Source organism: Syngnathus scovelli, chromosome 7 (genome assembly GCF_024217435.2).
Source record: "Syngnathus scovelli strain Florida chromosome 7, RoL_Ssco_1.2, whole genome shotgun sequence".
NCBI classification, from domain to species: Eukaryota; Metazoa; Chordata; class Actinopteri; order Syngnathiformes; family Syngnathidae; genus Syngnathus; species Syngnathus scovelli.
Window position 1 is genome coordinate 8,442,501 of NC_090853.1, and position 25,000 is coordinate 8,467,500.

Below are 25,000 nucleotides of genomic sequence, written 5' to 3' on the forward strand. Positions count from 1 at the left end.
CGAAAGAAAGTCAACACCAATTGGGAACGGAGATTTTGGGTGCGAGCCTAAGCTTTAATTTTAAGACCTACAATTTGCTCCTGAGTGAGTATAAGTCAGAGTACCACCCAAACTCTGGGAAAATGAACAACTTAAGAGTCAGAAATTATGGTAAACAACATCGAAAATGTATCAAAACCCTTCAATTGAGGACAATACTATCCTCACTGGTAAGAAGAAAGTTTGAGAGGGAAGCAGTACCTTGAGTTGCCGGAGGGAACTGGTGAGCTCGTCACTTAATTTGATTTCAAGGTCCTCAGGCTGAAACCTGGAAAATGGACAAAACTGCTCAAATCCAGAACATCAGTTAGGGGTAGGGGGGAAAGAATAGTATAAGCTTACAACTGGAGAGACGTGAGCAGAAGAGGGCAAGTTGAGTTTAAAATGCAGAGCCAGCTATTTCTAATATAAATTAGAAAACAAGCTATGTTAAGCAAAGCGAACTCCCATTAAAACCATCACAGCAGATTCTCTGAATTTCATCATGCATGCCAAATTTTAAAGGAGTCATTTTGATGAAGACAGACTTCTTAATTGCTTGTATACAAACAGTTGGAAATCTGTTGTGCCTGCCTATGCAAAGTGTGAAATTACATAACTAAGTAAATTGTTTGGAAGCTGCTGAAAATGTGTCTGCAAATAAGCCGTTCTTCCCCTGCTCTTGAAGGAGTCTCTCAGTCTCCAGAAGTTTCCAATAACGCCACAAAAAAAATCTAAAAAGTCACAAAAAGTTGTTGCAGGCCACTTTTGAAAAATAGTCGAGAGGGAAAAGTCAGGAAGGGGGGGACTAAAAATAATTACAGTATGATTGGTAGATGCTAATTGCACTATTATTCTTTAGCCTTTGTGCTTTTTGATGGAAGAATGTTAAAAACTTTAAAGGCACCACTAAAAAAAAAAAATTGTAAAAATGCTGCCAAATAGCTCCTTCAAATGGGTCTCAAATATAAATGATCTGGTAAACAGTATTTTAATCAAATCTATCCCTGATGGGATATTGACATTTTGTCACTAGACTGATGAGATAATTCAGCAAAGAATGTGGGTTTTAATGGTGTTTAAAGTGCATTCAGGGACTAAATGGAAGTCCCAAAATGCAACTGGTCTTACTAGCGAGTTTAATGTCATCTCAGAAAAGCTTTTAACATAATGAGACCGATTTGATGAGCGTGGTAAGTGCATACTTGAGTTTGCCGAGGCGTCGAGGCTGAGATTTCTCGGCCTCCATCTTGGCCTTCCGTTTTTTCTGTCTTGCAGCGGTTCTCTTTTCTTGCTGTTTGATGGTATCTTTGATGGAGCGAAGCTGGAAGAGTTGCTGTCGTTTGCTGGTCAGATCTTTCTCAGCCAGCCGCTGTTGCTCCTGATGGAACAAAAGTTGCACAAAAGGCAAGATGGTAACTTATTTCGGGACACTTGTGCATATGGCCAGCTGCCTCCAGAATTGCAACACTAAAAGAAGAAACTGTGGTCGCAACAGTCAACAAATTTCAACAGTAAGCTTCTTTAGTACATAGTAACTTTGTGAGCACCTTCATTTTCGTTGCCTTTTCTTTTTTTCTTTGTTTCTCAGTTTTCTTCTCTGCCAGCACGATGCCTCCTCCTACTCCACCCCCTTCTTCCTCCCCGACAGCAGGCATCTCTTCGTCTTCATCTTCCTCCACCAGGCCTTCCACTTCCTCATGAAACACAGTCTCCTGCAGACCCAAACAGTTACAATCAAGAATTTGCCAAAGTGAGACCCAAGAGTGACGGGCAAAAGTGGAAGGACTCAGTACCTCTGTCGCTTTATCTGCTTTCTTGACAGTGAGCTGTCTGTTAATTTTGTCTTTCACCTTCTTTTTCTTAACCTCCACGTTGTGAGCTTCTTGTAGTAAAGCCTGTATTCAAATTGGAAGCAAATAAAAACATTGCAAGTCTTCTGTTCATTATCTGCATATTTAAAAGTAAACATCCTTAATATGTTGATAAATCGATTTCTTTCCAATTCACATCTAAAAAGTAGCAAGTATGTATACTTGAAATATATATTTAATTTACGCAGCTTGTTGCTTGTTTTAAAATCCTCAGATCCCAAGATACTATTCACACAATAGTTTCCTGAGCTCCTGTGTGTTGTCTTCACATTTCCAAAAAGGAAATACTGGGAGCGCAAGGATGAGATCATCATTGGACACGCATCTCGGAAATATTCATCAACAATTCAGCCCATTTGAATGTATTTTCTGCAATCCACTATCATGAATTATCCTCAGAGGTTGTATTATCAGTTTCAAACAAGGATTTGAGAGTTCTAAGAATTAGATCTCAGTGTTTCAAGTCGATGGGAAAGGAAGAAAGCCCCCGCAGTTTGAGCGTGAGAAAGTTAATCATTTTATGTTCAAGTTCCTGACTGTTCATGTTTCTGAGGAAGGACTCAAACAATCACAAGCTGAACAGTCAGACACTTTTACCTGAAACTGACAGGTTGTATGCATTAATGGTCCTTTGAGTCAATATAGTAGAAGGAAAATTTACCTGATGGGAGAAGAAGTCTGGATTATAGGAACCTCCAGGTGCAATCACCTCCACTGCCGGTAAAATGGATGGCTTCTCATTTAACTTCTCTGGCCGCTACCACGATATAAACCAACAGATTATTACTAAATCGATCCGCAACATATTGTGATGAACATTTTAATACGCTTTCTTACCTTGACTGGCTTCTTGCCAGTCTGCTGAAGGTACCATGGATCTGCTGTATTTTTGGCTGTTCAAAAAAAAAAAAAAAAAAAAAAAAACCTGAGGATTACCACTTGAGTCTTTTAAATATCTAAGCACTACGGCTGGTGGCAAAAGATTGTATGACAGTCTCCCCCCGTGACACATCACCATCAGAGTTTAATGGGCTCTTATCATCATACAGAAGTAGTTGTGTTTCAAGTGTGTTACAACGAATTAGACAACTAAACAGATATGCAAAATAAGAGTGGCTACGGAAACCTCTGCAAATAATGCACAAATGTTTTAAGATGAGCCCACAACTGGAAATGTGCAGCATTGCAACAAAGGTCAGTTCCACATGAGAAACAAAACAGACAGCAAGCAAATGTATGAGAATATTGTTAAACAAGAAAAAAAAACACCACTTACACTCTAGACCCCAGATGTCATAATATTCTCTGTTTGGGTTGTTGTTGGCCTCTGTCACTGCCTTTTTAGGTGTTGTGTTTGATATCTGTCTGTTGAGAGCCTTTCTCTGTGACCGTGGTACTACGCCTTTGGCTGCCAAATGCTCTAGCCTCTTGAGACGATGACGAAGTTTCTTTGCATTGGGCTGTTGGTAGGCCAGCACACTGGAGAAGCATACAGATGGGAGCATTTAGCAGTTCATTGTGTGGGGAACAAGTACATAAAACCTAATTGATAGCAACATTAGGTTTAAATTGTATTTAGCTGTTCTTTTGCAACTCCTCAGATCCCAAGATACCATTCACACAATAGTTTCCTGAGTTCCTATGTGTTGTCTTCACATTTCCAAAAAAGGAAATACTGGGAGCGCAAGGATGAGATCATCACTGGAGAAACCGTTATAAATCATCAAAAATATCAGGGCTAATGTTAGGGAAGATTTTCAACAAAATCATTAAGTGATGTATACTGACTCTTTAATTGGTGGGACAAGTGAGTCATGCTGGAGGATCAAGTCTATCCTGAGAGGACGCTGTGACTTCCCTTTCTTCTTCTTGTCCTTCACCTGCTCTGATGCTTTTAAGACAAACATTCATTTAAGATTCAATTCAGCGTTTATCAAACTACAATTTAGAAAAGACTGCAAATGCATGACAGTGTAAAGTAATACTCAAATTAATACTGCGTTATGCCCTGTGACTACCTTTGTGATCATCTTTTTGTTGTTGTTCTCCGACATCCAGAAAGAACAAGTTGTCATCCGTTTTCTCAGCCAACAGCCCACTGCAACAAATACAATACGTACAAAAGGCCATCACTTCAACGAATAACTTATACAGTATATTTACACATGGCGTTAATGAGAAACCGTGTCCACACGCGTTCAAACATGGACAACATATCGATACATTAAACGATTCGACGTGTTTTCTGAGGTTGAATTTTTGTGGTTTCATAAGTGAACCTAAGGACAACTCACCCGGTAGTCCTCTCCTGATGCCTGATGTCTTCTAAGAAGTCTTCTACATCTCGAATGTCACTGTGTTTGTTCCAGTTCTTTTTCTTATTCTTGCTCACGCGCTTTCTTCGACTGCTAACCCCGCTTGTAGGATCCGAGGACTTCAAACTTAAAAAGCCTGGCTGCGAAGCCACCATGTGTTTCAGTTTTCGGGCAGCCGCCATGTTGGAACTGAATTTTTTTTCAACGTGTCTTCTTCTTTCATGGCTTTTGTGACGTACAGCGTGGAAGCGCACTTTGGCGTCACCAAAAGGCTCAATATCGTACTACACATCATATTTGACATAAAGTTGATGATAGTACATACAGCACTATTATTTGGGGACGTCTTCTTGTTTTTCTAAACGTTACATAAAATGATCATAGAAAATGTTCTTAAATGTCATATTCCAGCAAGTACAAATTTAATTAAAAGTATTCCTTTGGGATTGTATGTACATAATAAAATGAGGATATAACAATAAACCCAACTAAAATATTGAAAAGTACAAAATGCTTTATAACAATATGCCAAAGACTACAGAAACCGAATTTACCTGTATTTTATTTCTATGTGAAATATAGCTCTAAAACACAAAATATATTTAAAGTTAACTCAATGAATGAGCAAAATATATCATTCTTAAACTGAGAATGTTTTTATTGTGCACATGGTGTATTCGTTGGTAATCATGTTGTGGCATGTATGTTTGTCCCAAATGCATCATGGGAAACGTGCCTCCAAACGCGCTCCGATTCTTTTTCTTTTTTCCCTCCCTTCATTTTGTAGCGAGAACAACGCGTAAGAGACTCAAGAAATTAAATCGCAATTGAAAGCTGCAATTTCTCACTAAAAATTCAAAGGTACGTATCATATTTTCATTCGAACGTAAATCTATCATTTCCAGCAGTTCTGAATGTCGGATGGACGAATATTTCGTTGATTGAAAACCAAAATAAAACGCAAAGCCGTCGAGCCTTTATCCGCCTGCTGCGAGTCAGCAACCTGAAGAAGCTTTCGTGGTCTGCTCGATTTTGTCTCGGAAGTGCGCCTTTACTAAATAGTCAGCTGACAAAATAATGTCCACCAAGTGAACACTTGATATGTCTAATATCGTCTCCGAAAATAATATTCCACTTTCATTCAACGGGGTTTACGCAATTCGATCGTTTTCTCCACCAGTATTGTGAACACTAGTGAATTTTCCTTCCCGTTTACGTGCTTCAGGCAGCAGCCAGCCATTATGTGAGGGTGTGTTAGTGTATGAACATAGGGCAGCCAACGGGGGCGGTGTCACTCGGGTTTCTTCTAAAATAGCTCGTTCTCAATAGGAAAATATACGCTAGTGCCACACAGGGAGCACATTTTAAACTAAGCGAACATACCCTTTTCGCTGCGCAATGGGCGGGGTTTCTGCAATATTAATGTCATTGGTTGAAACCTCCATAACAGCTCTCAAGTGCTCGCCTGATTGGACTTCTCGGCTGTCATTTATTACATCACGCATTCTGTTTCTAAACTGCCCTTGTTGAAAAACATGTCCTAACGCGTACAACAATCTGAATAAAAGCGTTTGTAATGTTAATACCATACTTTTATATCGTTTTACACATTTTCCAACTTTTAGAATAATATTCCAGTTTTGCATGCCCTCTATATCCACAACCACAATGCTATATTCACATGACACTTTTAATTTGGCATACTTTAACTGAAACCAAACTTTGTATACTTTTAGCTTTGATCCACATTAGCAATGGCCCGTACAAAGCAGACCGCTCGTAAGTCCACTGGAGGTAAAGCTCCACGTAAGCAGCTGGCCACCAAGGCTGCCCGAAAGAGTGCCCCTTCCACCGGAGGTGTGAAGAAACCCCATCGCTACAGGTGAGAGCCATGCGCCTCTTTAATTAAGCAAGACAAGAATTTAATAATCTTCAACAACATCTTGCTCTGTTATACAAGATGACAAAATCAGGATTCCTGTAATGTACTGATGTGGACCATCAGGAAACAAAGTGCAATATTTTTTCTGTCTTGTACAGGCCCGGGACCGTGGCTTTGCGTGAGATCCGTCGTTACCAGAAGTCCACTGAGCTTCTGATCCGCAAGCTGCCCTTCCAGCGCTTGGTGAGAGAAATCGCCCAGGACTTCAAGACAGACCTGCGTTTCCAGAGTGCAGCCATTGGTGCTCTGCAGGTCTGTGTCATTCAGATTAGCTTTGGTATCTTATCAATGTGGTGATGTCATCTCACTAAAAATGACTCATTATTTTTCTTGCGTTTTAGGAGGCAAGCGAGGCTTACCTGGTGGGTCTGTTTGAAGACACCAACCTGTGTGCCATCCATGCCAAGCGCGTCACTATCATGCCCAAAGACATCCAGCTGGCGCGTCGTATCCGTGGGGAGCGCGCTTAATTTTTTTTCTGTCTTCTCATCACCATCCTTTCCTTCTCCCTATATAGATAGTAGTTTGGTTTGAGGTTCTCTATATATTATTGACTGTGATAATCGTAAATGTGTGATTGTCTTGGTTGGTGCTACAAGTAGAAGAGTTTGTTTAGATATATATTCATTTAGGTTTAAACTTTACACTCCTCACTTTATCTATCGATATGAATATGGTGTTTTTATTAGCCATGAGTAAGTAGTGTGTAATCTGGAATGAGCATATTACATAGCGTCGACATTTTCAGTCTGCAAACAATGATATAATGGGTCCTCTGTTTTTCTTTTCTTTTTAAAAGACATAAAACACAGTCAGTTCTATTTTTACAACGGTGGTGTTTAATATTGTATCAGAATCCAAATATTTTATTCTGGTTAAAATGTCATTGCACTATAATGACTGCATGGTTTGACACTTATACGCGGCAAATATGTAGCAGACCGAAATTGATTTGACACTTGGTTTTCACCACACTGTTATGTCCATGCAAGGTTATATGACGTTTTGGTTTCTCTCTCAGGTCGATTACCTATTTTTTTTCTACTGTTTTTTTGTATGTGTGTTTGGTCATTTTGAAGGCTAAAACATTTGTACTCCAAAATTCACATACAGACATGAATAAACTAATTGTGGTTGAATAGTGTGTGATTGAATGCCATCTTTAACATTTACAAGAAAATAGTAATGAGCGTTTAGACAGCCCGTGATTTTTTTTAGCCACCGTTGCTACTGTAATATTTAGTAAAAATGGTGATTGAAATTGTGAGTGATGAGGTAGGAACAAAAATAGATGGCATAAATGCATAATACGTTTAAAAATAAATACAGTTTGGTAGTAACGGGTTCTTCCAAAAATTTAATTATGTAAATCAAAATTTACAATTTTTATTTCAATAAGTCCTTTCACATCCATTTATATCATGCCACCATAAATACAGTAGAAGTAACTTTTTTCTGCCACTCAATTTACTACCGGAAATCACATACATGTTGACAAGTTAAAAATAGGACCAAGCAGCTCACTAACTTATAAGAAAGCGTCGTGTTGTTACAGAAAAATAAGCGAGTGTGGTCAAACATGCTGAGACTAGTTTGATAGTTCTGAGTCAAGTCCAAATTAAACGTGAACGACTTCGATACTGTCGCATTTAGGAACACTTGATTGATGCGGCGGCCATTTTACCCGCTGGACGCTTCCTCTCATTGTGGATACGAAGAAAATAACAAGCGAAAGCTTTCTCGTCACTTCGGTTCACTTTTTCTCGACGTAAGTCATTTCCTACAAGCTATTCTAGCTGCCAATTAACTTTAGATTTTTTAGTATAACTTACTCAATTCTCGCGTTAATTTATTCGGCGAATAAACGCTCGTTTTGTGGTGTTTTAAAACAACACGCCGCGGAGGAGACGACGACAGTCAAGTCGCAGTCTTTCTACAGCCGCTCAGACGAGGCGAATTTCTGTTTCGAATTGTGCGCCGATTCAAGTCGGTTCTGCGCCGCTAGTAGGGCCGTTCAAGAGTGCTTTGAATATTTCGGAAATCCTTGGAATGTTTTCCAAGTAATAATTGTATTTCCCGATAACCGGAAACACCAGTAACTTGTTAAATTTGAGTTGTTTACGTGCTGCTCTATCTGCCTTGGTCTTCACCCCGTTTGCGCATCAAACCGCCGCCATCATCAGAGCGAGGGAGGCGGGCCCACAAAGACTGGAAGCAACTGTGAAGCCCGCCCGCTTACCAGTAGGAAAGCGCTGATTGGCTTATTTTTCATGTTTACGTTTACTAAAGGCCAATTGTATAGCTATTCGTCTTTGATTGATGTCTCATGGGTCTGTGACGTAAACTTTTTTTTTAAGTTCGAAATCCTAAAATACTGATCGAAACATGAATACTTACAAACTATTGAGACTGATGCAATGCAATAGCTGTACCAAATGTTTCCCTTTGAAAATACATTAACGCACAGTTTTGTTAATAATTCAGAGATATGAATTTCCCAATGTTTGGCTTTGTTTGCAGAGCACCACATCATACTCAGTCGTGTTGAATATTTTAATTCTTCATGGAGCTCCATGAAACGTGGTGTAATCTTGATTTAGTGCATTTATCACATAAGAAACAAGGAAGTGAATTAGTATTTCCATAGTATGTTGTTAATTAATGATAATCATGTCCAACTATTTGATGCAAGACGCAACGTGTCTTTATATTGTTTCCATCATCTTCAGACAATCTTAAGTAGCAATGGCCCGTACAAAGCAGACTGCCCGTAAATCCACTGGAGGCAAAGCTCCACGTAAGCAGCTGGCCACAAAGGCTGCCCGGAAGAGCGCTCCCTCCACTGGAGGTGTGAAGAAGCCCCATCGCTACAGGTGCATTTTTTGTAACTTCTCACATGTGTTAAAATATATTTAGATTTTATATGAGTAATTTTTGCTGGCACATCAGAGATATAGTAAAGTGGGGCTGGGCAGCACCTAAATACATTATATATCGGTATAGTGGGATTGTCCCAAATACGTATCTCTATCTGCAATATATCAGTAGAACTCGTAATACCGATATACCGCCCAGCCCTACAGTAAACAGTATAAATGTGTGAAATGCATTATCAAATAGATCACAACTAATATTGATTTTCTTGCTGTGGAAATGTTTTTTAGGCCCGGTACCGTTGCTCTGCGTGAGATCCGCCGTTACCAGAAGTCCACTGAACTTCTGATCCGCAAGCTGCCGTTCCAGCGCTTGGTGAGAGAAATTGCGCAGGACTTCAAGACGGATCTGCGTTTCCAGAGTGCAGCCATTGGTGCTCTGCAGGTCTGTGTCATTCAGATTAGCTTTGGTGTCTTATCAATGTGGTGATGTAATCTCACTAAAAGGCCTCAATATTTTTCTGCTGTCATAGGAAGCCAGTGAGGCCTACCTGGTGGGTCTGTTTGAGGACACCAATCTGTGTGCCATCCATGCCAAGCGTGTCACCATCATGCCAAAAGATATCCAACTGGCACGTCGCATCCGTGGGGAGCGCGCGTAAATAAATGTCTTTGTATTTTTCACGCGTCTGTTTGTACAGTATATCCTCACTTTTGCATCCCTTTCTCTTTGTAGTAGTATGTAGGGAAACTGTTTAATAATCAAGTTCATAGTGGGTTTTTTTCTTAGTGCTCTCAGCAGAAGCCTTCCATGGTACTCCTTTTATGTGCATGTATCAACTCTTTGGTAATGAATGGGCACTCTCTTGTGGGGGGGGAACCATGATGACAAGAATATTGCCAGTAAACCCAGTGCTAATTTAGACAGAGGATGGGCTTCTTCTAGCTTCTTTCCAGCAGGGAACTAGATGATCCGCTTCTGGTCTGAATCACGCACCAGCCTCAGCTCCCAGGTGCGCAGAGACCTCAACATTGGTCTCGGTGGGGTTCTCTGTCCCTTCAATGTGTCTGCATAAGTGTTAGCTCTTATCACCACAGAGGTCTCCTCTACACAATCTACCAACATATCTGGAGACAATATTTAGAATGTTGATGGTTATTGGTATTCTTCATGTATTTTCTTTCCCTCAAATAACACTAGATTTCTTCTCACTGCAACATGGTGAACAAACCTAAATAGATCTGAAATAGGTTTATAATCAATCCTCTTTTCCTATAAAAACAAAAGGACCTAAACATTTTTTAAATGTTATTTCTTTTTTGCTTTCCTTGAAATGTTTCAGCCAAAGTTTGAAAGAGTCTTTCGTGCAAATACTCTCAGATTCTTGGCTCTTTGTTGAACATAAATCTTGATGGGAGATTTATATGGTTCCATTATGAGGCAATTCTTTTTTTCTTTCTTTTTTTTAAGACAAAGTGAGATGTAGTGTTTTTTCAAATAATTTTGTTCCCCTCTCTATCAGTTTTCCCTCTGCTTCTTTTTAATTTTTTTCCTCCCTCCAAGTAGTTTGATCATCTGTCTTATTTGTTTAGTTGTTACCCCACAACTTAATTTTTGTGTTTCTCATGTTCTTTTATTGAAACATTGGTGATGTTTTAATAAAGCAATGTTTGTAATTTCCAAATTTGTCAAATAAGATGGCAATAAATGGATGTTACACACGCCCATTACGTGTACTCCTTATGTGCTCTTATTAATATATGAATAATTATGTTCCAAATAAATTCTACTCTGTTCAGTACAGAATTTGGTATTAAGAACACTTCACAATGACTTGAGCCAAACCATTGGACTGGGTGCAGTTGTGAAGTATGCCACTAGATGTCAGTAAAAGACTTACCCATCCATCCCGTTGAAGCAAGGCAGCCCAAACTTCCTACTCAGACATTTCTATACAAGCTGGGAAAGAAAGTCTGCAGCGTGTCTTGTCCTGGTGCTTCCTATCAACTGGCAGATGAATGAGCTTCCTGGAGCTGGCTTGTTTACTTGCCGGCCACTCAGGCACCAAGCAGTCCATATCAGGGAATACAGTACAGTCCTTTTGAAATGATTTTTTTACTTATTCATGGACAAAATGTAATTAATATCAGTGGTATTCATTCAGATGATTTTTAGGCCAACAGAGAAGGCCTTGAAGCCCCTGATGGACCACCACCGATTGATTTGATGTGGAAACTAATTTTCCGGTGTGCATTATATCCTTTTCATGGGTTGATGCATATCCCTTCAACATTATTTCGCGTAATCATTCTACTTCCTTGATTAAAAGAGATAAAGCCATGTCCTCGGCCATATTCATTACATTGAAGTAGACAAACGTGCCTTAGCTATGCTCATTTCAATGGAATACTCAGAGATGAACAAACATCTAATCAAACACTAGACTTTAATCCTGTTGTTTTGCATGGACATCACTGTGTGCACACAGATGCACACACACAAACATACACACACACACACATCAGATGAACAATGAATGGACAATTGTTTTTTGCGTTTGTGTGCGGTGGGTCTAACTCTTCAAAACAATCATTTATTATCTGGATGCAGCACGGCTGAAGGGGGTGCTTCACCAATAGGGGGTCTGAGAAAACTATATATAAATCCATTTTTTAATATTATCGGGGCTTCGCTGATGAACTACACTGATTTCTGATGGGGCTATAGCGCCCCTCTGCCACCATAAATTTGGAATAATGATACATTGGTGGGGTTTTATTGTGCTATTGTCTCATAGTATATAAATGTGCCCACAATGTTTCTACATGATACAGAAAAATTATTTGTATGTTGAAGCTATCATCTGAGATCGAAAGTTTTTTACCCATTGTCACCAAATAACTAACAACATGAGCATGAGTATTTGTATTGTTTATGGCTAATGGGTGCTGACATTGGTCATCAGCCTCATCATATAATTGACTAAACGAATGCAGTCACGCATCTAAATGAAGGACATCATGTCCAGGACATGCATACATATTTCATTCTAATGAGAATTCTTTGTGTGTGCGTGCGTGCATGTGTGTGTGTGTGTGTGTGTGTGTGTGTGTGTGTGTGTGTGTGTGTGTGTGTGTGTGTGTGTGTGTGTGTGTGTGTGTGTGTGTGTGTGTGTGTGTGTTGTATGCACGTGTACAACAGTGTGTTCACCTTCCCCAAGGTCTGTGTGGTGGCCCTCCATCTGTGGCACTCAGGGGATTACAGCCAATCTGTCTGTCTGCTTCTCAAAGTGCTGACCAGCAGAGCAGCACCAGATTAACACAGTGCTCAGATTGGTAGACGGGTGGGGGTGGGGGGGGGAGGAGAGTCGTGGTGGTGGGGAGGGGGTGGGGGGAAGATAGGGACGGCTGTTGAGGAAGAGAGAGATGTGTATGGTGGGTTGAGTGGTGACGAGTGAGCAGGTTGAGAGGTTGGTGACAGATTAGTGCACAACTGGTACACAAGGAAGGAGGGGCATAGAGTTTAGAGTGGTACAATGCAGGAGCAGCTTGAGAGGTTGTGGGGTGGGGAATCAAACCAGATGTGACTGTGTGTGAATTTTTGTATGCCAGTAGTATGAAGAGTTGCACATTTGTCAGAAACATATCTCACTTTTTGTTACAGTAGGATGCCATTATGTCGATATATTATGACCCATCAAACCGTGATCTTTTGTGCATGACCAAATTCAGCAAGTAGGTCAAAGGTTTTAAATGTATTTACAATGCAAGGTGTATGGTGGTTATGGTTTCCCCCAAGGGCTGTTATGACTGTTAAAATGATATAAGTCTAAAACCAGCTCATCACATTAGGATAGATAATTGGCACTTCATTTAAGTGTTATAATACTATATAGAATTTGAAATCATAACTAATGAAAACTAGTGTCAATGAAATATAGACACTTGAATTCAAAAATGGAATTTGGTGAAAAAAAACATGCTTTTAATTACAAATGTAATCTATTTATTTAGCAAGTAACATGAAGTAAACACCCTTGGTTTGTTTTAGTGGGCCATAAAAAATTACTGGAGGCACAATGACATTGTTAACACTGTGTATGAGCAGCAGTCCTGGAAAATATTCCACCAAGTTACCAACGCTGATGTGACTCCACAGCTTCCCCTAACGGCCAGTTCAAGTAATGTAAAACAATCAAAACATTTTACAGTGCATCTCATTTTTTTTGATATATATATTATAATATGTACGTATATATATATATATATATATATATATATATATATATATATATATATATATATATATATATATATATATATATATATATATATATATATATATATATATATATATATATATATACACACAAGTGTCACATCACATTACTGTGCCAAAACTCAACAATGGCAGCTTTAAAATAAATCAATAGAATGACAAATGATGCAGCTGGTTAAATCCAGGTAAACTCATATATGTAGGCTTAACAACAAAAGCCATACAAATGCATGCATGACCACAAATTCTGTAAATATTTGTCAGCTGGTGGCCTTCAGTCACAAACACAATGGATGTTGTGTTGTTGTGTTTTGGCACCATGCAGACTTTAATAGCCTCTGAGTCAAAGAGATGAAACAAACATGTTGACTTGTTTTCACATTGTGTCTGTGCTCGCATGTGGACATGTTTGCGAGTGTGTGTGTGTTTGTGTCTCTGTGAGAGTGCAAGATCATACCGTATGTGGTAACTTAATGGACGCATCCGCTCACTCCCTCACCCATCCCAACAATGTGGGATTGGGATGTGGCTCGATCTCAGAGGATTAAAGCATGTTCCCCCACATTTTGTCCTGTTCCCCTTTCCTTATTCCATTTCTCCCACTTTTTCTCCCTATCACATGATCCGTTACATCACGGGATTGAGGTCAAAACTGGATTAGGACGAGCTACGCAAGCGAGAGAGGCAACGCTGGAATTACTGAAAGTGAGGGAGGAAAGCATTCGTGTGTGTGTGTATATGTGTGTGTGTGTGTGTGTGTGTGTGTGTGTGTGTGTGTGTGTGTGTGTGTGCGTTTGTGTGCGTTTGTGTGCGTTTGTGTGTGTTAGAGACAAAGAGCATTGGAAGACAAAGCGAGAGGGGGGACAGAGGTTTACTCTAAAAGGGGGCTTGAACATGAACACATGCAAAGGTCATGTTGGATGCTGTAACTGCAGCAAAGTGTCTATTTGGACATAACTGAGTTCTAAGAGTAGAAGTGCTCTTTTTTTAAGAATAATGTCACACACGCACACACAATACAGTTGTGCTCCTGAGGCCTAACACCAGAGGTAAAAGTATTCTCATTTTGTAATGAAAGTTATCCATAAGGAAATAAAAACTCTGGGAATTAGCACAAAATATAAAACACCTTCACTTAAGTAAAAGTGAAAAAGTCCAAACTCTGAAATGTATGGAAGTACAAAAGGAAAAAAATAAATAAATTTGTACATCAATATCATATATATATGTCAATATATTGATACCTAGGCACAATGGGCACAAAATAGTCTCGTCACAAAACAGTTTCCCTTTCAGAACACAGCTATGCTGCAAGCTAAATTTTATTAGAATGAGAAGGACTGACCCGCTACGTGAGTGAAACAAAATATGATGAAAAAAAAAGTTTGATAAGTGGGTAAAAAAAAAAAGGTGTAAAAAAACAGGCTTGGCAGTGACATGGAGGAACATAAACCAGGTGGTACTTTATTTTCAAGTGCACATTCTGTAAAAGAAATCTATCCTGTTTTATGAATATTTAGGTTTTGATACTTTTGACAGGTGGACATTTCCGATGCTTTGAAAGCAGTCCAAAAATAATTCGCTTTACTCCCATCAACAGCTCTCTGGTCTTAATGTTTGCTAAATAGCAAAAACACAAGTAAAACCCAAAACAAAAAAGTACTATCTAATATTTAGGCGATCAATCTAAAATCACCTGAGCAACAAGACTCACTCATCAGTCACATGTTCCAATACTTTTGCTCACGTGAAAAGTGGGTAGATTCAAACTAAAGGTGCTCTGTATTGAGTTATTCGACACATCTAGATGTAAATATGATCAAAAACATGCTGGATTTCTAAATATCAGTCTCATATTCATCTTTTGATCTGAAACCCAAATGTCTTACAAATACAGAAAAATTGACCTTGCTGTTCCACAAGGTATCGAGCTGGACAAGCATTCATCTTATGGGACCAATATCATTATAAAACTGAAGCAATCTTAATCCTGCTGGTTAAATGAGACTTGTCCAGAGAAAGTTGGTCATAGTGATGAATTGATGAGTGACAGTCTGATGACAAGAAATTGCAAAAGAAGGAAGGAAGAGGTAGACAGTAATCCTGTCTAATTCACTTAGCGTTGCGCTGAGAGGGCAGGACACTAAGAGGATTTGGGACATTCTCTAAATTAGATCAGCAAGAATAACAAACTGCAAGGAGAGGTGGCGCAAAAGGTGCACACCGCGAGAGGTGCATGGCATGACCGGACTGAAGGAAACCAATGTGGCCTGAGCGTGAATGGGAATAAAAGAGGGTGTCAAACAAACAGGACATGTTTACACTTTGGTTTTGTGGCTCAAAAGACAAAATCAAGAAAAATTATACAGATGCACAATGGGCCAAAATGCAGCAACAAAATACAATAACCTTTGTGAGTGCCCATGTATGTACAGAGGTCAATCAGTGTTATAATCCAAATGGTTTGAGGGCATATTAGTCTAAATGCTAAACACTGATTTTTACTATTAGTGATATTAACAAGGTGTTAAAAATGTAATCTGCAGCAAAGCCCTCATCAGAAGTGTATGTGACAGTCGCTGGTTGATCCATTCATAAAGTAATGCTGATCCTGTTAGCGCTGCTAGCTACAGATCATTCAAACCGACTTACACTGCTGTAGGTGTGATTTAGCAGCATTACTGCACGATTACAAATCTTCTTTCATGACTTATGCTTTTGATTATGCTTCGCAACGCACTTCAAAATCACATTGTGTCCCGATTCCACAAAGCAAAATGTTCCCTTCGTACTTTTGCATGAGCTTTGGGTCCATCTATAATTTAAATAGAATTTTATCATATGTGTCTTTGTAAGATTATACATGTTTTTCATTTTTCAACTAAATGACTTGTGCACGTGTGAATTTGTTGCCATGTGTGTAACATGTATGTATATGGACGAGCGCTTAGCCTCATGCTTGGCGCGTGTACGTTTGGCGGCATCGGGATTAGGAATCGATTAAGATGAAATTGGACTGGAGGGTGAAAATGGGGGGGGAGGGAGTGTCATGGGGGATGATAGAGAGGCTGGTCAGCGCTTTCAGCCCGTGGCATGATTACAGTGTGCCTTCAGAGCAGACTGGCCGCCAGCTTGTTTCGAGAGGATTAGAGCTCGGAAAGAAATGAATCATATTTCTAAGTCCAGAGTGTATCTGTGTCTGTGTTTCTGCACTCCCCTGTCCATATGCTGCTGCAGGGGGATTACAGGACCTTCAGCATCTATCTATCTATCTATCTATCTATCTATCTATCTATCTATCTATCTATCTATCTATCTATCTATCTATCTATCTATCTATCTATCTATCTATCTATCTATCTATCTATCTATCTATCTATCTATCTATCTATCTATCTATCTAGCTCTCTCTCTGTCTCTCTCACTTTGTCCGTCTATCGGTCTATCCATCTGTTCGTCCATCCATCTGTTCGTCCATCCTCCCGTCCGTCCTTCAAATTAACCCAACTTCCTGGGTCGGTCCTATTTTTATTCCAGCATTTCTAAAGGGTACATACCCTTTTTGGTCACAGCAGAACTCAAACCTTGCACCTTTGGTTGCAAAGTTCAGGTTCTTAAAGATACAGCACACAGAGATGGAGGTCTTTGTTGATGATCTCATAAGGCTTCAGCAGCAGCACCAGCAGCAGCATGCTGTAAGAAGAGCCCCAGCAGACCCAAAATTTACACAAGGTTGTTTAATGTCTTTGAAACATTAAAGCTATCTAGCAGGATACTGGTGCTGACTGGTCAAACAAATACAGGAGACAAATGAAATATATAAAAGAAGAACAATCATTCATATCAGAAAAATAAAGCAGAGATGATATAATGATGCAAAAGACATAAGTAGAGTAAATTGAGATTAAGAAGCATTACCAGCATTGTTCCTATTACTGCTACTTTTATCAGACAAAACCCTGAGATGGACAAAAAGCAGAAAAATATCGAAAGGAAAAAAAAGAAAAAAGTTGGCATTTTACTAAGATTTAAGCGCGAGAGATGCAATGCTTGGAGTGCATATATGAGACGTGGTTGCATTTCCAGGATTAAATATGTACAAAAAAAAAAGTATTTAAGTAATGGCCATGCCAGCTAAAGAAATAATATCATTGATGTTGATCACAGTAAGTTATACTGATAATATCAACTTCAAAAACAAATGACGACAAGTTTTACTTTTACTTTGACAACTCCACAAATGTTTCAAGAAACAGCAATATTGAAGTCTAATACAAAATAAGATACATGAAATACATATATTGATACCCATCACATTTTTTTACATGTTGGATGGACATTTTGAGAGACAACAAACTCTCTGTACTAAGGGCGGGCAGGTGCATTGGCACTTTCTTCCCCATTCCCTGGTGCAGTCTTTTTGCTCATCAGATGTCTCGAAAAAAAAAAAAAAAAAATCTAACAATACAGTCATTTAGCAGAACTGCTTCAATTCTGCCAACCTCTCATGAAAAGGAGCAGGAGGGGGGGCTTTTTGTTGAGTGCCAATTGCCACAATGGGGCCATTGTTGCCCAAGAGTTGATCCTATTAAACTAACAATGCATGAGCCATTCACCCCAAGCATGCTCAAAGGCAACAAGTTTGTACTGCAGTCACTTCAGGGGACTCGATCAATCCTCTTGACTTGGATCACACGCGGGCTGAATAGGGTCAATATCAAACAAGGCTTCTGGGGAATCATCAGCTTGGATGGCCTTTTGATCTGCACCTCTCAAAGGTGGGGAGCTTGGGGAAGCTCATCTGGTGGGTTCAATGCTTCAAATGATGGAAAGCAGTCTTATTTGGAGAAGTGAACGTCAATGAATACAACAAGACACATCTTGAAGGAAAACATAAAGAACTCACTGTGTTAATTTGTCATTAATTTTGCTCAAAACAGTTTAGCCATTGAGGCGGTTAGGTAGTATGAAATAAATCAGCACATAATGTGTCTTTTACAGATCACATGTTGAAAAGTCAGTTTAACCCAAAATATTGTCATATAAAAAAATAATTATTTAAAGATTATACTTCTATTATAACTACACTTTCCTTGAACATGTCTTTTTTTATGTGCTTGACATGACAGCTGATTGCTTCGACAGCTTAATTCGTGGTGTTAGTGTTATTTTTAAATTTTGACTTGACTTACCAAATATTATCAAAAATCTACACCACTTGGATGGACCAGTATCACTTTCTTTTCTATTATTATTATTAGTCATTATGATCATTATTGTTAATATTCAATAGTTTATAATTGAGCCCATCATCAACAGAAAAAAGAGAAATTATTCCAGCCACGTTTGTTCGCTTAACTTGTACAATAAACAACAGTGATTTAATCATTCACCCAACTCTGACTGACTGTACATTTCTTCCCATATCCCCTCGCTTCCCGACCTCTCGCTTGATGCTATTTACAAGACCTGGAACTTCCAGGAGTTCTGGTCTTTGTAGTCCAGACAGTCTGTGGCATTGAAATTGAGCTTCCAGGCAGCTTGGTCCTTGTAATCTAGACAGTCGACGGCTCCGAAGCCAAGCGAAGCGGCCGTGTAGCCTTGGGAAGAGAGCGAGGCGGGTGACTGGCTGAGGGGCCCGCCCATGGAGGAGGCGGTGATGGGGCTCAGGGCACCTCCTGTGCCCGACAGCTGCGGGTGCATGGGTGACAAATAGGAACTACAGTCCAGGCCGGTGAAGTAGGAGGAGGAGCCAGCGTAGCTCTGGCTGTAGGCCGGGGCCTGGGTGTAGGTCATGGGGTAGGCGCTGGTACGCTGCATGCAGGGGGTGCTGGAGGCGGACAGGGGGTCTGGCAGTGGAGATATGGAGGCCGGACTCCATATGGACACTGTGGCGCTAGCAGAGCTGGAACTAGGGGCGATGGCGGTGCCCGGAGGAGGCGGTGGCGGGCTGTAGGGACCGTTGACCGGGTTGGCACTGGCCTCAGTGTTGGCCTCCCGAATTGGGGAGGCCTTCTTTTTAGGAGGCCGTGGTTTGGATTGGCCTGTACTCTGCTGTTGCTGTTGGCGGCACTTGGCACGGCGGTTCTTGAACCATACCTGGATGATAAGCAAGATCACATAACATTTCATTTTGATGTCAGTGTCAAAATCCATGTGAAATCTTGATAATTAAAAAAAATGAAAGAAAAATATCATTTTTAATATTGTTTTGTACACCTTTCTTCAGAACAATCTGTTACTTTAGGGGTTTTTAACTGGTTTTATCCAAGGGACCACTATTATAACCAAGAAGCAACTCGGGGACCACTGCTTTGGTGGAATATTATTTTATTTCGCATGGAAGGAGTATAGACTTATACTGGCTATTTATTTGCATCTGTATGTCTATTTTGGGAATCTCAGCTACATTTGACATAATTTGGATGGGTAAATGATTCACAAAATTAGCTGGAAAATAAAACAAGTCTAAATGATAAATCAATTTTAATTTTAAAAATGTTACAATTATTTTCCATTTCCAATTTCGCGGACCACCTGGAATACCATCATACACCGCTAGAGGGCCGCGGACCACCGGTTGACAATAGGTGAGTTTTGTCTGTGTTTTGTTTGTTCTGTTATTGTGATTTTCATCTCTATTAAGGAATGAGCTATAAGATTCCTGCCCCATTTATTATGCAATAGAGTGGAAATTATACATTAGGTGGCTTTCCAATATGATATGCGACCTGTCTGTCCGGGGTTTGTACCGTGATAATCGATTTCAATTTTTTTTTTTTCAATTTACTCTACTTTTTAATATTCTTTTGTGAGTTTTTGCCAAGTTGGGGACACCAACCACCACCAAATTGAGAGCTACCTCTGGCTACTGATTAGTGAGAAGTTACCTGCATGGGACACGGTTTTGAAATAACAAATGTGCTCAAATATTATTATTATTATTATTATTATTATTATTATTATTATTATTATTATTATTATTATTATTATTATTATTATTATCAATTCATGTGAAGACCATTAGCATATTTCTCACAATAATTAGAAAACTGTTTTTGTATAATTCTCTGCCAGTTAACATTTTAAAATGATCATTTGTACAACATTCCCAGAGAATCACTATGTCTCATCATCGCTGACCTTTTTTTTATTTTTATTTTTTTTAACTCATATGGTCCTTAAATGGCTACCCTGTGATACGTGCGGGCACCACGTTGATGAGCCCTGGTTGAGAAGCCAGTGGTTCAATAGAAATAAAAAAGCTACTAATAAAATAAACTGTAGCCAGTTCAATGAGTGTCCCTAATAATGTGACATCTTTACCTGTACTCTGGACTCGGGCAAATTGATCTTGAGGGCCACCTCCTCCCTCATGAAGATGTCTGGATAGCGCGTTTTGGCAAACAGAGCCTCCAGGATGTCCAGCTGTGCGCGCGTAAAGGTGGTGCGCTCACGACGTTGTTTCCGTGGAGTACCTGCATGGAAATCAACACAATAATCAAAAGGAAAATTAGAACGTTCGAATTTGAATCGTTTTTATTGTTATTATTACTACATCACTCTTTGATAATAATAATAATAATAATAATAATAATAATAATAATAATAATAATAATAATAATAATAATAATAATCATGTCTCTAGCTATTTTCTCATGTTCTTATTCGTTTTTCATAGATATTCAATATGCTAAGTGGAACATTCAACTAAATTAATGGCTTTACTGACTTTTTTCAAACGAATAAAGCGTGCAGAACCAAACAAAGTGAAAACATTCGCACAAGTCATCACATTGATTTTCAGACTGCATTTACAAGTACATTGAGGGCCAACCTTGGCTACCAACCTGCCTTCTGTCATCTCTTCATCACAGATGACAGATGTTGCAAAGCATGATTAGCACAAAACCAAATACAAAGAGAGTCTCTTATCAAATATAGGTTATGCAACAGATTGCGGTTTGTTTGAATGTTAAGTCCGTGTGAGAACAAACGGTCTTCCTATTCACACACTTTTTGCATTGTTTTTTGACTCTATAATCTGCTAAATTGATAGGTCAAGTGAACACTGACACATGTTTCTATGATTGCACAATCACAGTAAAGAATCGCACGCGTTTTTCTTACTGATTATGATCTATTTCCACGCATTCAATTTTTTTTATCAAAGGAAAATAATAAACTTAAGATACCATTTAAGGATAATCAATTAATACTCACTGGGGTATCCAACGGCGGTGGTGTGTAGCAGATCCATGCCCGGGCCGGACAGAGTTAACCCGTTCACGGCGTAATGGGGTTGCTTAATGTAGGACATCATGCCTCCTGTGGGCTTTAAAACACTCCCTCACTCCCTCACTCACTTGTTCCTCTTCTCTCTCAACACGACACGGTCTTCGTTTGTCTCCACGGGGTCTCTCTCTCTCTCTCTCTCTCTCTCTCTCTCTCTCTCTCTCTCTCTCTCTCTCTCTCTCTCTCTCTCTCTCTCTCTCTCGCTCTCTCTCTCTCTCTCTCTCTCTCTCCTGATTCTCTTCCACCGATTTCCAGTCTATTTTACGGTGTCCCTTAACGGGATGCTCACAATGCAGGAGTCTGCAATACACCTGTTGCGTGACACCTGCAAAATTAGCAGCTACGCTCCGTGCGCGTATAACTCGTTTGAATATTTTAGGTGCAAAACCAAACCCAAAAGCGAGCCACACGCTATAACAGAACGCTACAGAGTAATTGTATACGACCCTAAGATGTCTTTTTATGCAGTCCCCGTCATGCGTAACAGCAGTGCGCACGTCTCCAGCTCGATTTTGCCGAAAAATGAAGTTCCAAATGAATGGTGAGAAATTGAGTAGGGTCCGGGTGGTCCCTTGCTCGCTTCAGCTGCTGGCTGGAGAAGATGCGTTTGGAAGCAGAGTGGACAAAGTGAGGCGAGAGAAGAAGTGGTTGGCTAATTAGAACTTGCCTAAGTAGACAGCCCTCCCTCTTGCCTCTCTCTCTCGCTCTCTCTCTCTCTCTCTCTCTCTCTCTCTCTCTCTCTCTCTCTCTCTCTCTCTCCCGCTTTCGTTCTTTCTTACCTCTCTCTCTCCCGTACAATAATGTTATGTGGTTCATATAAATTATTTGTCATGTTAGCTGATTTTTTATATATACCGGAGACTATATATCTCGCACGTCCACTTTTAATTTTCCTTCCTAAAATTGTATGATAATTTTCACACTCTTGCCCTCATTAAGAATGAACAAACTGTTTAGGAAAAAATATTAATAATGGCTTTTTAATTCAATTTAATACATATTGTAAATGGCGTACAGGCATATTGTTTCTATCTTAACAAATTCAAATATATTTGAGACGGCGTTTGCTGATGTTGTCCACTGATTCACATCAATCGATACAAACGGTTAACAAACTAACCAATTTAGTTTTTCATTTTCATTTCATTTCATCATTTTTTGTTGCAAATCAGGATTGGTTCATGGGGAAATCACAGACAAAAATGATGGAAGATTATGCATCAAAAATAGATAAATATATTGTTCTGTATAGACTTTAACGACCATGTATTCATAATTGCTCTGTATATGGAAATGACTGACTGAGTGTGGAAGAGAGCTATGGTCGGATTAAAGGCAGCACAAAAGAGCGCTTGTTTTGCAATTAAATCCGCTTTAAATCCCAACATGCAGGGTACCACCAGCCCGTGACACACAACAATAATAATAATAATAATAATAATAATAATAATAATAATTGTAATTTAACGGGCGCAAATAAAGTCACCGCAACCACAACGCGCTCGCGCAATAAAGTTAAGTGAAACATTTCACCGTAGAGGTTCTACCACTATATTACAATTACAAACGACGGCTCCAGCATGTAACATAATTTGTTTGTTCCGTTATTTGTTTCATAAACAGAGATTGTGTGCAGATGCGGTGAAAAACAGCTGGAACTTAACCAAGAAAATGAGAAACGATTGGGAGAACTATTCGTGAAATTCGTTGCAAAACCACAAGTGGTGGCGTTTTATCAACTCCAATGTTTTCGTTTTTGTGTATTGTCAATGTTTACACTGTTTTTCTTCTTTAGGTTTGTCACTGTACGTCCTCTCAGGTTCCGAATGCGCCGAGACAATTTCACGAAGTCCAAAGCCGATTCTCATTGCTTGTTAATTGAATCGGCTTTCTTATAGTTTAAAATCCACAGTCACACACACACACATAGACATGAAAGACAAGCGCACAATGTAGCTGCGGCCCAAAGTGTATAAGGGGTTTATCTAGCTCTGTAAAGCCAAAGCGGAGATATAAAGACACACACAGAGCCACAGGCAGAATTTCACCAGCGTGTTTCAATGGTTCAAAATGTGAAATGTCTTCATCTACTCAATGAGGTGAGTGTTTCGTACAGGCCTGTGACTGCGTGACTGCGCGTGTGGGGGGGAGGGGGGTTGCGCGTGCGCGTGGGTGCTATTTAGTACTCTACCTGCTGCTACCGCCGTTGTTGTATTGTTATTGTTGAATGAACTAACAGGTCGATTCGTAAAAGAAACAAATAGATTTAATAAAAATAGAAAGCGGCCTGCGAGGCCGGTGCTTCCAAGCGCGCGCAACTGGAGTGTGCACGCGCTTTTGCAGTATACAGCTAAATTCGACCAATTTTTACCAAAACATTCCATGCCTTCACTTTCTGTCTGTTTTTCTGTCAACATGTGTACGCAGATAAAAAATAACGATAATATTCATTATATAATGATGGTGGTGTTGTTGTTTTTGTTGTTGTTGTTGTTGTTGTTGCTGTTGCTCTTGTTGTTCTTGTTGTTACAAAAGTAGGAATCAGCAATTACTCGGAAGGTTCATACCTGCATTCAAATCAAATTAATATTAGAATAATAATATTAGAATAAGATAAGATAAATAGAGAAATAGAGAAATAAAATAAATAATTAGAATAAAAACACTCTCATAGTGTTCGATTGTTTTTCGCTCTCCCACTTTATCTAAATTAAAACTTTTAAACTTGTTTATGAATTTAAGTTATTTTGACAGGGTGAATTTGTTTGTGTAGCAAATTACACTGCCCAGTGTCTGACTTTGGGAGTAGTTTGGACGCACTAGGACCCGGAGCTCAAACAAATTAAGGACAGCCACCATGCACATAAGAGGCTTAGTACATCTAATCTATACACACACACACACATACACACACACACACGCACACACCCATACACACGCACACGCGTGCACACAGTCTTTCATAAACATCCCATTTTCTGACAGGCACGCATACATGTCCCAGAGGTAACCATGTAGGCCATTGTATTTTCATTTATTTTTCATTTTCTCCAAACTCTTTTATTCCCCGGTTGACCTTATCGTCCCTTCCACTTTGTTTGTCGAACATTTGCCCATATGTTCTACTATTTCTCTCATGCAATTCCATTAACAGATGGGTCTTTCTCAGTAAATTGAAGAGAGAGAGAAAGCGAGAGAGAGATTTCAAGTTCAATAACAAACAAAAATAAGTTTTAAAATTGAACCAGAAGAAAACATTTCTTACAATAAATTTATTTGCCTTTTTACCTGATGACAGAATTTAATGTGTTATGGAAGTTTATGTCTTCATTTACAAGGATTTCATTTGAGTCAGTGAAATCAAATAGCATCACAATCCTAAAAAGACCAAATCAGGCTCACGC

At 39.4% G+C, this 25,000-nt stretch overlaps 4 protein-coding genes across 5 annotated transcripts in view; 2 read left to right on the forward strand and 2 right to left on the reverse strand.

Moving 5' to 3' along the window:
• nop53 (NOP53 ribosome biogenesis factor) overlaps positions 1-4,763 on the reverse strand; it is a 5,545-nt gene extending 782 nt beyond the window's left edge. The window contains exons 1-10 of the mRNA XM_049724818.2: positions 4,187-4,763; positions 3,911-3,990; positions 3,681-3,783; positions 3,169-3,371; positions 2,730-2,785; positions 2,554-2,649; positions 1,815-1,916; positions 1,569-1,733; positions 1,224-1,399; positions 241-307 (exon numbers count right to left, since the gene is read on the reverse strand). Coding sequence (XP_049580775.1) covers positions 241-307; positions 1,224-1,399; positions 1,569-1,733; positions 1,815-1,916; positions 2,554-2,649; positions 2,730-2,785; positions 3,169-3,371; positions 3,681-3,783; positions 3,911-3,990; positions 4,187-4,389 — 1,251 coding nt within the window. The 5' untranslated portion in view covers positions 4,390-4,763. The remainder of the gene's footprint in view (positions 1-240; positions 308-1,223; positions 1,400-1,568; positions 1,734-1,814; positions 1,917-2,553; positions 2,650-2,729; positions 2,786-3,168; positions 3,372-3,680; positions 3,784-3,910; positions 3,991-4,186) is intronic.
• A 144-nt stretch (positions 4,764-4,907) lies between these two features.
• On the forward strand, positions 4,908-7,288 carry LOC125971812 (histone H3.3A). The gene is made up of 4 exons (XM_049724819.1): positions 4,908-5,068; positions 5,944-6,089; positions 6,248-6,401; positions 6,491-7,288. The coding sequence occupies exons 2-4, from the start codon at positions 5,962-5,964 to the stop codon at positions 6,617-6,619; spliced, it is 411 nt and encodes a 136-aa protein (XP_049580776.1). The 5' UTR covers positions 4,908-5,068; positions 5,944-5,961; the 3' UTR covers positions 6,620-7,288.
• A 403-nt stretch (positions 7,289-7,691) lies between these two features.
• Positions 7,692-10,750, forward strand: LOC125971813 (histone H3.3A). 2 transcript variants are annotated; one of them, XM_049724822.2, is made up of 5 exons: positions 7,692-7,917; positions 8,333-8,390; positions 8,879-9,022; positions 9,314-9,467; positions 9,556-10,750. In XM_049724822.2, exons 3-5 carry the CDS (start codon positions 8,895-8,897, stop codon positions 9,682-9,684), a joined length of 411 nt encoding a protein of 136 aa, XP_049580779.1. In that variant the 5' UTR covers positions 7,692-7,917; positions 8,333-8,390; positions 8,879-8,894; the 3' UTR covers positions 9,685-10,750. The 2 variants fall into 2 exon arrangements, with proteins under 2 accessions (XP_049580779.1, XP_049580778.1); XM_049724821.2 differs by lacking the exon at positions 8,333-8,390 and having other exon boundaries at positions 7,700-7,917.
• Positions 10,751-17,023: 6,273 nt separating this feature from the next.
• LOC125971760 (homeobox protein otx5) lies at positions 17,024-22,236 on the reverse strand. The gene is made up of 3 exons (XM_049724681.2): positions 21,525-22,236; positions 20,628-20,779; positions 17,024-19,400 (listed from the first exon to the last, which is right to left on the reverse strand). Exons 1-3 carry the CDS (start codon positions 21,622-21,624, stop codon positions 18,762-18,764), a joined length of 891 nt encoding a protein of 296 aa, XP_049580638.1. The 5' UTR covers positions 21,625-22,236; the 3' UTR covers positions 17,024-18,761.
• Positions 22,237-25,000: the final 2,764 nt, after the last annotated feature.

Excerpts from the sequence above, each read along its gene's own strand:
- LOC125971760 (XM_049724681.2), bottom strand. The coding sequence starts at position 21,624 with ATGATGTCCTACATTAAGCAACCCCATTACGCCGTGAACGGGTTAACT. Across the intron at positions 20,780-21,524 it reads CACCGCCGTTGGATACCCCA|GTACTCCACGGAAACAACGT; the intron begins GTGAGTATTAAT and ends ATTTCCATGCAG. Across the intron at positions 19,401-20,627 it reads TGCCCGAGTCCAGAGTACAG|GTATGGTTCAAGAACCGCCG; the intron begins GTAAAGATGTCA and ends CTTATCATCCAG.
- LOC125971812 (XM_049724819.1), top strand. The coding sequence starts at position 5,962 with ATGGCCCGTACAAAGCAGACCGCTCGTAAGTCCACTGGAGGTAAAGCT. Across the intron at positions 6,090-6,247 it reads AAGAAACCCCATCGCTACAG|GCCCGGGACCGTGGCTTTGC; the intron begins GTGAGAGCCATG and ends TGTCTTGTACAG. Across the intron at positions 6,402-6,490 it reads CAGCCATTGGTGCTCTGCAG|GAGGCAAGCGAGGCTTACCT; the intron begins GTCTGTGTCATT and ends CTTGCGTTTTAG.
- LOC125971813 (XM_049724822.2), top strand. The coding sequence starts at position 8,895 with ATGGCCCGTACAAAGCAGACTGCCCGTAAATCCACTGGAGGCAAAGCT. Across the intron at positions 9,023-9,313 it reads AAGAAGCCCCATCGCTACAG|GCCCGGTACCGTTGCTCTGC; the intron begins GTGCATTTTTTG and ends AATGTTTTTTAG. Across the intron at positions 9,468-9,555 it reads CAGCCATTGGTGCTCTGCAG|GAAGCCAGTGAGGCCTACCT; the intron begins GTCTGTGTCATT and ends CTGCTGTCATAG.